Source organism: Cebidichthys violaceus, unplaced genomic scaffold, assembly GCF_023349555.1.
Source record: "Cebidichthys violaceus isolate CVI_PGR_0920_01 unplaced genomic scaffold, fCebVio1.0.p SCAF_161, whole genome shotgun sequence".
NCBI classification, from domain to species: Eukaryota; Metazoa; Chordata; class Actinopteri; order Perciformes; family Stichaeidae; genus Cebidichthys; species Cebidichthys violaceus.
In genome coordinates, this window is record NW_027176331.1 from 53,573 (window position 1) to 64,436 (window position 10,864).

The following is a 10,864-nucleotide window of genomic DNA, read 5'->3' on the forward strand; positions in this document are numbered from 1 at the left end:
TAATTTATTCCATGAATGTACAATGTGGCTAAAATAATGAGCAAATAATGACGTATTGTAAACCAAAATGTTTTAAGATCTTGGCGGAACAAAATTCGTCAAACTAGCGTCAATGTAATACAATGACAATAGATAATGACAAACTACCACTTCCGGGAAATTCTTTCAAAATACACAGTCAACACGTAAACAACCAGAAATGAAGTAATGTAGAGTAAGAGTACAAGTGAGTCAACCTCTACGACGGGGTGGTTGAGCTAGCACTAGAGCTAGCTTCTCCACTAGCACTGGGCACAACTATATCATCTCACCATCACACAGTGTGAGCAACGTTAGCAAGGCTAGCAAAATGTAGCACGTATCCCTGCTCGTGCTCGTTACTGACCGTCCTCGAGAGTCTTCCGTGTTGACAAACGTTACGTCACTGTACGTTGTCGTTAGGTGGGGCGGGCGCTGTGTTGTTGCTGTCGTCGTGCGAGACGTTACGATTTATTCTACACCGTGCAGCCTCGGATTAAAACGACGGATAACGTTTCACATCCTCCGCTCCGCAAAGGGTCCTGCTGTTTGATCGTCTTTTCTCTCGCTATTCCGAGTCAACATGGGGAGCTGCTTAACTGTGGGGCCGAACGAAGCTCTGGTGGTCTCTGGTACGGTGTTCCTCTTGTTACTGAAGCTAAGCTAGCTGTCATTTCGGTATAAGAGCTAACGGACTAACCGTTCGCTGGTGTCAGAGGCGAACCTGCAATTGTTTGTTCTTGCTCTTGTTTATAGAAAGATGGCTTCACTGTCAACAGTCTGATAGACACTGTATGAAGCTACGTCATCTGTGTTAGAAACGTTAATCACGGGTTACTTAAAACCGTTATGCTAACACCATTAGCAAGCAAGGCAGCGACGGTTGGTTAGCATTATTAGCAGCCATTAATAAACTCAGTACAAACGTCAACTACACTTCATTATAAAACTACACACGCACGTGTAAGTAAATAGTAATATCAGAGCTGCTGTCTCTTCATGTAGGCCCATGATGGAGCTGAAGGGAGCGGGTCATCCTCCAGTTAGCTCGTGCTGTAATGTAACAGCTGTGATGTATTAGTGCTCCTGTACAGCAGTGGCTCCCAGCATTGCTCGGCTAGTGACTCCTAAAACACTACTTGTCTACTTGTGGCCCATCGTCACCGGTTGCTAGTGGTGGAAAGTAACTAAGTACATGTACTCCAGTACTGTACTTGAGTACAATTTAGTCACACCTGTGCTTTAAGTATTTTTATTTTGTGCTACTTTATACTTCTACTTCACTTTAGAGGGAAATATTGCTCTTTTTACTCCACTACATTAATTGGACCAGTGTACCAGTTGTATACAAGGTTTCTCTGATCGGTTCCAAAATGACTAACTCTGTTTTAATCTGGAGACTGCTTTTGACAGATAGATGCTTGTTGAACAAACTGTTCCTCTTCCCTCAGGTGGCTGCTGTGGCTCTGATACAAAGACCTACGCTGTGGGAGGCTGGGCCTGGGCCTGGTGTCTCATCTCGGACACCCAAAGGTGACAACATAGTAAAAACATACGGTCCGTTCGTGATCTCTCGGAACGGAGTTGACTTTCAGTAGCTCCTTGAAATGCTTTTGTGCCAGCAAGTGCTCCTCATGGCAGATAAGTGGATTATAATACTGAAAGCCATCTGTTGACATGCGTTCAGACCACAGCTGAAATGGGCTTTAGCGGTCTTGGATGTCCACAGGGAAGTCAGGCCCATTATCTAAAGAGTTGTCTGTAAGCAAGTGGAGGAGGAAAGCTGCTCCTCCATTCTCTGTCTACTGTTACACGCTGTGTTGTTGTTTCCAACGTCTCCTTTTCACGTCAGCCTACACATTCACATTTTTCTAAGACGAGTAGTTGTGCTCGACTGTAAAATGTGCACTATCCTGTTATGTCACAAAACGGGGCATTTCTCAGATACATTTTTTTGCTGCAGTTTGATGGAACAGTAAATTGTCTGCTCAATCTCTGCTAGGAGACCAAACATTGTGTGGCAGCCGTTTTATATTCAACAGTCCAGCAACATGTCGTTAAAAACTAATTTGTCCTTTGACCTTTTACTGTGGAGTAAAACTTTAAAAGCAAAGAAAGCTGTATGATGCCCAAACAGTATAAGAATCCTAAAAATAGTATTTGATTTACACTAATTATACCACTCTGTTAACATTTTGTTGTTTACTTTTTACATTTGCACCCTGAGTGACATTAAAGTGGATTAAGATAAATTTCCCTGCTCATCAAGAGATGACCCGTTGCATTTTATATATATTCATATACACCTGTGTTTCACCTAGTACGTACTAGTTCTGTTTATTTGGACCTCTCTTTGTTCAGCTTTGCTGTCCTGGTTTTTAGCTGTATGTCTACTTCTGTGTATGTACAACGAGAGCAACATAAAACCGGACTCAAACACTCGGCCAATAAAGTGTAATCTGATTCTGATTCTAATGCACAACCAGCGTCAGACTCTCAGCGTCTAAACAAAAATGAGCTTTTAATATCTACAGATTCAATTCCATTGTTCCACAGCTTGCTCTCATCACTGAATGTGTTTTTTTGCTGTAGGATAACGCTGGAGATCATGACTCTGCAGCCCCGATGTGAGGATGTGGAGACCGCAGAGGGGGTAGCCATCACTGTCACAGGGGTGGCTCAGGTAAGACCGCATGCCAGGGTCGCACACATGGACCGGGCCGGGTTCAGGCCAAATCTGACTGAATCTCAATGTCTTAATACTCACTGAAATGTGCCTTTAGCGTTGTTACAAATGTGATGTTTTCTTTACCTGGTCGGTCACCAGATGAGCTGACGTCACTGTGTCTTCTGCAGGTGAAAGTGATGACGGAGCACGACCTACTGGCAGTGGCCTGTGAGCAGTTCCTGGGTAAATCAGTCATGGAGATCAAAGCTGTGGTCCTGCAGACTCTGGAGGGACATCTGCGCTCCATTCTAGGTACGGACCTGCATCGCGTTTCAACAATGTGTTTGTTAAAATTCAGAGACCTGAATTTGTTTTCTGGCAGGCCTGTGTAGATCATTTACAAGAGTGGTTTTGGATTAATCTTCAAGATAGTAAAAAATGTCCAAGATGGCGTCTTAAAATGTCTTCTCTTGTTCGACCGATAAACCAAACCAGAAGATGTTCAGCTTACAAATACATAAAACCAAAAAGAAGCAGATATTCGCAATCAAGAGGCTGGAATCTTTGTCAGTTAAAACATGACTTAAACCATTCATTTGTTTGCAGAAAAATGACAACTTGAAAACTGTGATAAACAACAAACTGTCTTCGCTCTAATTCTTCAGGAATATTATTGAAACCTAATGACCCATTGACGTTTGTGTGTGTTAATGATTACATGCTTCTCTAAAGGGTTAAGAAAACTCACAAACCAAAGAAATGTGATGCACAAGACTGCTGCTAGTTTGTGGAAAGTAGCGTTTCAAACAGCAAGGCACACGTGTAAATGTGATGTGCAGATACTGACACCGTCTCTCTCTTGCAGGCACCTTGACTGTCGAGCAGATCTATCAGGACAGGGACCAGTTCGCCAAGCTGGTGAGGGAGGTAGCGGCTCCCGACGTGGGCAGGATGGGCATCGAGATTCTCAGCTTCACCATTAAGGTGGGTTGGCGGTGCTGCGGGAGGCTACGGCAACGATACCTGGAGCTCTTGACAACGAACCAGAACACCTGAAGAAAGTTGTAATGTAGCTACTGAGCAAAGACGGGTCAAAATAATACATATAAGCATGGATTATGACTAGAACTTCACGCTAAAAAGGAAAACAGCATGTATTTAAACCGATCTGTGGTCTCGATTCAAGAACAACCTTTATTCACGGGCCTGTCCAGCAGGTGTGAGAACCCTCCTCGATGATGGCCAACCTGGATCAATTTCTGGGTCACGGGTCTGAGGACGGAGGAAGAGAAGAAGCATATTTAAGGATTCAAGGATAATTTATTGTGCAACACAAGGATGCACAACAAAATGTTACTTGACCGTCAAAGAGAAACGCTCGGGCACATGCTATCATGAGATCAGCTGAAAGAACATCAACGTATTTAAGAGCTCTAACAGACAGACAACATTCAAAGTCATTTCAAGTCAAGCGTCATAAACTTTTAACAGCTGTCCCGCTTGTGTTTATAGTTTCGTGGCGTCCAACAAAGCTGTAAAAATAGTTCAGCTATTTAGGTCTGATGAAATCAAACAAGCTCTTATAGCACTATTTCAGAAGGTTTGATTAATATTATTATAATACTATTTATTGTGATATTTCTGGCCACCATAACAGATCTACAATGACACATCCCGGTGACTATAGCTGAGCTGCAGACCGTGTATGTTTATAGACTAAGCAGCACTGTCGCGATCACACAAACATGAGTCTTCTATCGAATATGTATCTATAATATGTTGTCTACCATCGAGGCTGCTGCTCATTAGAGAAGTCGTCTCTGGCAGGAGCCTCCCTCCTCCTGTGGACTGCACTGCTGTTGATTAGAACTAATTGGAGTGTGCTGCAGACACAGCGGCTCACTGCACCGCTTAGCTGAAAGCCCAGAGTCCATTTCTTTCACATCAGTGGGTCCAGATGGTTTTATGTGACACGCCAGGACCAGATTAGCGCATTAGTGGAGGCCTCAGACATTTGTGGGTTGTCTTTTTAGTATATATGTGGTGTGGATATTATTTGTAAAAACAGGAAGTTCCTTTTATGTGGTTGTTGGACGTAGCTGAGACCTTGCAACCAATCAAACGCTTTCTGTGAATGAGGCAACTCTTTCAGTGCAGGCGTGGAAAATCAATAAACTGTTGCGACGCACAGATCGAAGGTCTACGTGTGATCGGAACCGCAATCAGTGGTGAGAGAAACAGGTTATTTAGGTTTTCGCTACATATTTCTGATAATGATGTTTATGTAATACTTCTCTTCAGTCCAGCCTCTTCATGAGACTTTTATTATATTTTCGTCATGGTTTTATTAATCACTGCATCCACCGTCTATTTAACTCACACTTGGAAGCCCCCCTGTACAAACACAGTTTAATCTGCTGGCCACTGAGTTAAGGGCCTTGCTCATGGGCATGTCACTGGTGGTAGTGAGGGAGAAGCAAGCGCTGCTTTTCATATTCCCTGCTCATTCCCTATTCATCCTCCTGGTCCGGGGGATTGAACTGACAACCTTTCGGTCACAAGCGCTCTTCCTTAACATTTAGAACGTGACATTTCTGAAGCTCACAGCTGTTTGTCTGTGCTCGCAGGATGTGTATGACAAACTGGATTACCTGAGCTCTCTGGGGAAGACCCAGACCGCAGCCGTGCAGAGGGACGCAGACATCGGCGTGGCCGAGGCAGAGAGGGATGCTGGGATACGGGTAAGGAGGCTTTAGCGGGGCGGGAGACTCCGAGAGGTGGAGCCCATTGTGCACAACAACCAACTGCTTTACGTCTTCGTCGTCTCATAGGAAGCAGAGTGTAAGAGGGAGATGATGGACGTCAAATTCCAAGCTGACACCAAGATGGCCGACTCCAAACGAGAACTGGAGCTGCAGAAGGCTTCTTTCAACCAGGAAGTCAACACTAAGGTGGAGCTTCAAACTAGCAGGTTTCAAACAGTGTGTGTGTGTGTGTGTGTGTGTGTGTGTGTGTGTGTGTGTGTGTGTGTGTGTGTGTGTGTGTGTGTGTGTGTGTGTGTGTGTGTGTGTGTGAGTACGTGTCTACGCTGTGGAAGTGTGTGACAGTCTTGTCCACTGACGTTTTCAGAAAGCCGAGGCCCAGCTGGCGTACGAGCTGCAGGCAGCCAAGGAGCAGCAGAAGATCCGCCTGGAGGAGATCGAGATCCAAGTGGTGCAGAGGAAGAAGGAGATCACCATTGGAGAGAGGGAGATCGATCGGACGGACAAGGAGCTCATCGCCACGGTCAAGAGGCCCGCCGAGGCCGAGGCCTACAAAATGCAGCAGCTGGCTGAGGGGCACAAGTGAGTGAGAAAGCCATCGGTTAAAGGGCCAATCAGTGTCCCCAATCACTAGGAAGTGCAGAGAGACACTAGTGTTGGACACAGTCCTCAGTGGAGATCTGAAACATCTGGTAAAGAGGTCATGTCACAATGCAAAACACTCATGTAGCAATTTAACAGCTTTGTTGTTTGCGTTTCTCTCTGAATAACAACAAGCTTGTAACCTTTGTAGTCGGCACGCCGTGTGAATTTAATTTGCTCCATTTATGAGCAGTAAATCTATTTGTTGGTGGAGGAGGAGAATCTGGTTGTTGAAATTCCAGCTGACTGGGAGTTTCAGTTGCAAAACATCCGGGGAGATATTTACTAAGGAAAGAAACCGGTCAGGGTTTTGCACAGGTAAAGGGAGGAAAGCGCACGTTTGGGTTTCGATCCAAATGTTTTTAAGGCGTCCTTTAGCGACTGCATCTCTCGCACCACCGCAGCAGAGGACCTGTCTTATTTTCTTCTTTGTATATTTGTCATTTATATTTTAATAATATAAATCAAAACTATTTCTTATCCGATTACCCGATTAATCAAAGGAATAATCTGTAGAATGCTCGAGCTTTGGTCATGCGGCCTCCATTTTACATTTCAGTCAGGTGAGTGTTTTTAAAGATTTGTTTTGCGATGCAGTTGTCACACTGAAACATGATTTGAAAATGATCAGAAGTAAGCAGCATGTTGCATCATCAGTTACTGTAACCGGTGTGTCTGCCCCCCCCCTCCCCCGGCGTCAGGATAAAGACGGTGCTGATCGCCCAGGCTCAGGCAGAGAAGATCAGGAGGATCGGAGAGGCGGAGGCGTCCTCCATCGAAGCAGTGGGCAAGGCGGAGGCTGAGAAGATGAGACTGAAGGCCGAGGCCTACCAGCAGTACGGAGAGGCGGCCAAGACAGCTCTGGTCCTCGAGGCCCTGCCCATGGTAAAACATACACGGCTTCTTACAAGCTCCATTATACACATCCAGCTCATCTCACCACTTCACGAATACTTTTTGGAGAAATCAGTACATGATTTTAAAAGAAACGTCCCCAATTACTTTATTTGTTGTAAAAAAAACGGTGCTACCATTGGCGGTAGAGGGATAGTTAGACATTTGTGAGAAGATTGATGCCTCCCATATCTGACCCTTCAATACGAAGCTACTGCCACAAGATGTTAGCTTAGCTTCTAAACAGACTGGAAACAGCTAGCCTGCCTGTGGCTACATCTAATACATCTGCCGAACAGCACCTTTAATCTTTGGTTATATCATGTTTTTTAATAACCTCAGAATCCCACCACACACACACCTATAAAGCTGTAGCATGGTTGTTAGCTTTAAAAAGTAGCATGCTGTGTTTCTGATGGAAAATGACAGCTCACAGCGGGCTCGCCACGATGACTTCATCCCGATGATTCATAAGTCACGACGCTACGACCGCATCATGTGTCACATGGTCTCGGTGTGTGAGGGTACTACCTGCTTACAGTAAACACTCAACTGTGTCTTTGCAGATTGCTTCCAAGGTGGCGGCGCCGTTATCCAGGACCAGTGAGATCGTCATCCTGAGTGGGGACAGCAACCGTGTGACGGGTGAGCTCAACCGCCTGTTGGCTGAACTTCCTGCGTCTGTCAATGCTCTGACTGGAGTGGATCTGTCAAAGGTACGCATGCTCCGTCACAGGGTTTATAACAACGTGAGTGTATGTGTTCTATTACAGAACTATCAAATGAAGGAGTTGAGGGTATTGATCTGATGATGTGGTTCTGTTGGTGGAGGGTTAGGACAAATGACGCCTCCCTCGCTTTGTAGGACGACACTGGAAGACTTGAATTAGCTGCTGTTTGTTTGTGTACATACTTTAATTTCATTTGTTTTGTGTGTGTGTATATATATATATATATATATATATATATATATATATATATATATATATATATATATATATATATATATATATACATATATATATATATATATATATATATATATATATATATATATATATATATATACGTATATATATATATATATATATATATATATATATATACGTATATATATATATATATATATATATATATATATATATATATATATATATATATATATATATATATATATATACTTAGCACCGGCAAAGTTATGGAAAATTCATGACGTATTGTTTTAGAGCCTCAGGTCGGATAATGCGTTCTTTTTTTTCAACAGATCCCGTTGCTGCAGAAGATGAGCAACGCTCAAGCCTGAAACCCCAACGACCACACGCGACTCCAGTATCTGTTGTATGCACTCTGACGGACTGCCTTTAATACACTTGAAGAATTCTGTTGTTTTATACGTGTGTGTATGTATGTGTATGTATATATATATATATATATATATATATATATATATATATTTGTGTGTATATACATATATATATATATATATATATATATATATATATATATATATATATATATATATATATACTGTATACTGTATACCAAGTGAATTTTGGAAACCTCTGGTGCCTTACTTTATACAGGGCCAGAATATCTGAACGCACTGCTGCTCATTCAAAAGATTTTTGTTTTTTATTTTAGTTTTAACACGGGAACATTTTGTGCTGTGATTTCATTTTTTTGTATTTGAATCATATATATTAGTCCGTTTGCATGAAGTACCATGGAAGAGGAGAGCCGCTGTTAGACAGGTGTGCTGACGTACCTGCTGAACCTCATGCTCTGGTCTCTGGTGTCTGCACACCGCCGCTCTGCTTCTTCAGACCACGAGGTCTCTGCTCTCATTTCTTACATTCCGCATGCTGCAGGCCTTCTTGATTTGTACGCCTCTTTCTTTATCATAAGACACTTTCGCGTTCACAATCTTTTCCTTTGTATATTGTACATGTTGTAATTTTTAACTATTTATGTTCTTTTCCAGGTTGATTTTTTTTATTTATTTTTTACAATGTCACAGGTGCTCGCAATCTTATAAGAAGCCCCCCTATCTCGTCTGTCTGTTGCCCTGAAAGAAGTGTGGTCCTACAAACCGTTGATATCGGGCTCTATACACATGATGATTATTTATATGCTGCCAGGGAAACGGGATGTAGAATCTGATCCGAGCTTGTGGCCCTTTGATATTTATAGTGGGTTTAAATGTAAAGGTTAGTAGTTTTGGCCTTGATTAAGATTAAAACAATTTAGTTGGTGTTTAAAAAAAAAGACAAAGAAGAGGAGAAGAAAAGATTTCATGGGCAAATTGTCAGAAATGACCGGCTTGGAGTTGTGTGAAGTTAGTTGATATTGCGTGGAAAAAAGCTTAATGTGAATAGATTCTGAAAAAGGCCAAACGGTGATGCCAAATAGAATAGAGAGTCTTTTCATTTTCATTTCATGAGGAGGACTTGGGGATACTGTAAAGTTTATCAACAGATATCCGTAGATGCTAAGCCATGTCTGACACGGTGGTCGACTGACCAAACCTTTCAGAGAAACTCGCTTTAATTTCAATGTTTGCATTGATTTGTTTTTTTTGTTTTTATAACTGTGACATGAAATCTAGAAGGATCTTTTAGCAGAGTACTTTTAACTTATTGAACAATGTTTTATCTATTTTAATAAGTGATGTCGCTGTTTGTAAATGGTCACGATGCTATGTTGTTTTTGGGGTCTAATGCACCAAAATGTTGAGCGTTAGTGCAACAGTAGAAAGGTTTTTAGAAAGAAAAGAAATCTTGACTCCTATGAAATGTATTTCACCCACTTAGACACTTCCAGAAGAACTGAGTCCTGCTCGTCTCTTCTCAAAGCTGTGAAGAGCTGCACTCACTCAGCCCAAACTAGCGGGACAGCGCTCTTTAGCTTTGAGCTCGTAGCTCAGGCGGGTGACAACAAAAACACAGCGGTAGTTTTATATACGCTGAAGAAAGAGCCAGTATGAGCATTCTGACACAGCGTTCACAGAGGACTGTTATTATTATTGTTGTTGTTGTTGTTGTTAATATTGTTTTTTTTTGGTGCTCCTCCTGAGTTGATTTATATTTCTGTCATTCTTTGCTGATATAGTGACTCGACAAATACTGTGACCATGATGATTGGTTTAGCTGCAAATGTGTCCAGTGACATGTTTGTGTTGTATTCCTAATGTTATTTACAACACGTACACCGTGTGTCTCCAACGGCCATGACTTCCTGTATGCTCTTGCTGCATGTCATATGTCTGTACTCGGAATAATCAGTTCACTCTCAGCTAATTGTCATTCTAATAAATTGGAAAATGCCATAATCTATTTATTTATTTATTGCCATTTACAGTTCTGCAAAGTTTATTTGATTGGTAATTAATTGTGACTCCCGACTCTGCTTCTTAATCTTGGTTCAAGGCATGGTGATGTACATCGTCATTTATTTACAGATATAAATATAGATATAAGTCGTTTAATAGAAAATAAAACCGGATATCTGTCATAATCTCTTTGCATGCTTCATTTATTTAGGTTCTTGTCAGTATTGGTTTAACATGTTAACTGTTTCTATCAATTACTTACTATTTGGTTTTATATTTTTTGTTATGGAAGGCAAAATGACAATTTTTCATAATGTGTTATTTGCAGGGTTTATATAAATATGTATACAAATAAGTTGCATTCATTTGTATGTAATCTTCTTGTGTGGTGGAGGGAGCTCAGACTTCCTTGTGATCCTTCTACTTTTTAAATCAAATCCATTGCAGCTGCTGCAGTAATTTAGTACATGATAATATAATGCAATACTGACATAATGAGGGGACTTCTTTTTGATACTTATTGTACTCGACTTAAACTTGCAATGCCTACAC

General features: G+C 41.8%; 1 protein-coding gene across 1 annotated transcript; it reads left to right on the top strand.

Annotated features, from left to right (window-relative positions):
* The first annotated feature begins 451 nt into the window (after positions 1-451).
* On the top strand, positions 452-8,392 carry LOC137873351 (flotillin-2). Its single transcript, XM_068711550.1, has 11 exons — positions 452-650; positions 1,470-1,551; positions 2,611-2,701; positions 2,875-2,998; positions 3,552-3,670; positions 5,314-5,427; positions 5,518-5,637; positions 5,816-6,030; positions 6,792-6,975; positions 7,551-7,700; positions 8,249-8,392. Exons 1-11 carry the CDS (start codon positions 602-604, stop codon positions 8,285-8,287), a joined length of 1,287 nt encoding a protein of 428 aa, XP_068567651.1. The 5' UTR covers positions 452-601; the 3' UTR covers positions 8,288-8,392.
* The last annotated feature ends 2,472 nt before the right edge of the window (positions 8,393-10,864 follow it).

Excerpts from the sequence above, each read along its gene's own strand:
- LOC137873351 (XM_068711550.1), top strand. The coding sequence starts at position 602 with ATGGGGAGCTGCTTAACTGTGGGGCCGAACGAAGCTCTGGTGGTCTCT. Across the intron at positions 5,428-5,517 it reads AGAGGGATGCTGGGATACGG|GAAGCAGAGTGTAAGAGGGA; the intron begins GTAAGGAGGCTT and ends GTCGTCTCATAG. Across the intron at positions 6,976-7,550 it reads TCCTCGAGGCCCTGCCCATG|ATTGCTTCCAAGGTGGCGGC; the intron begins GTAAAACATACA and ends GTGTCTTTGCAG.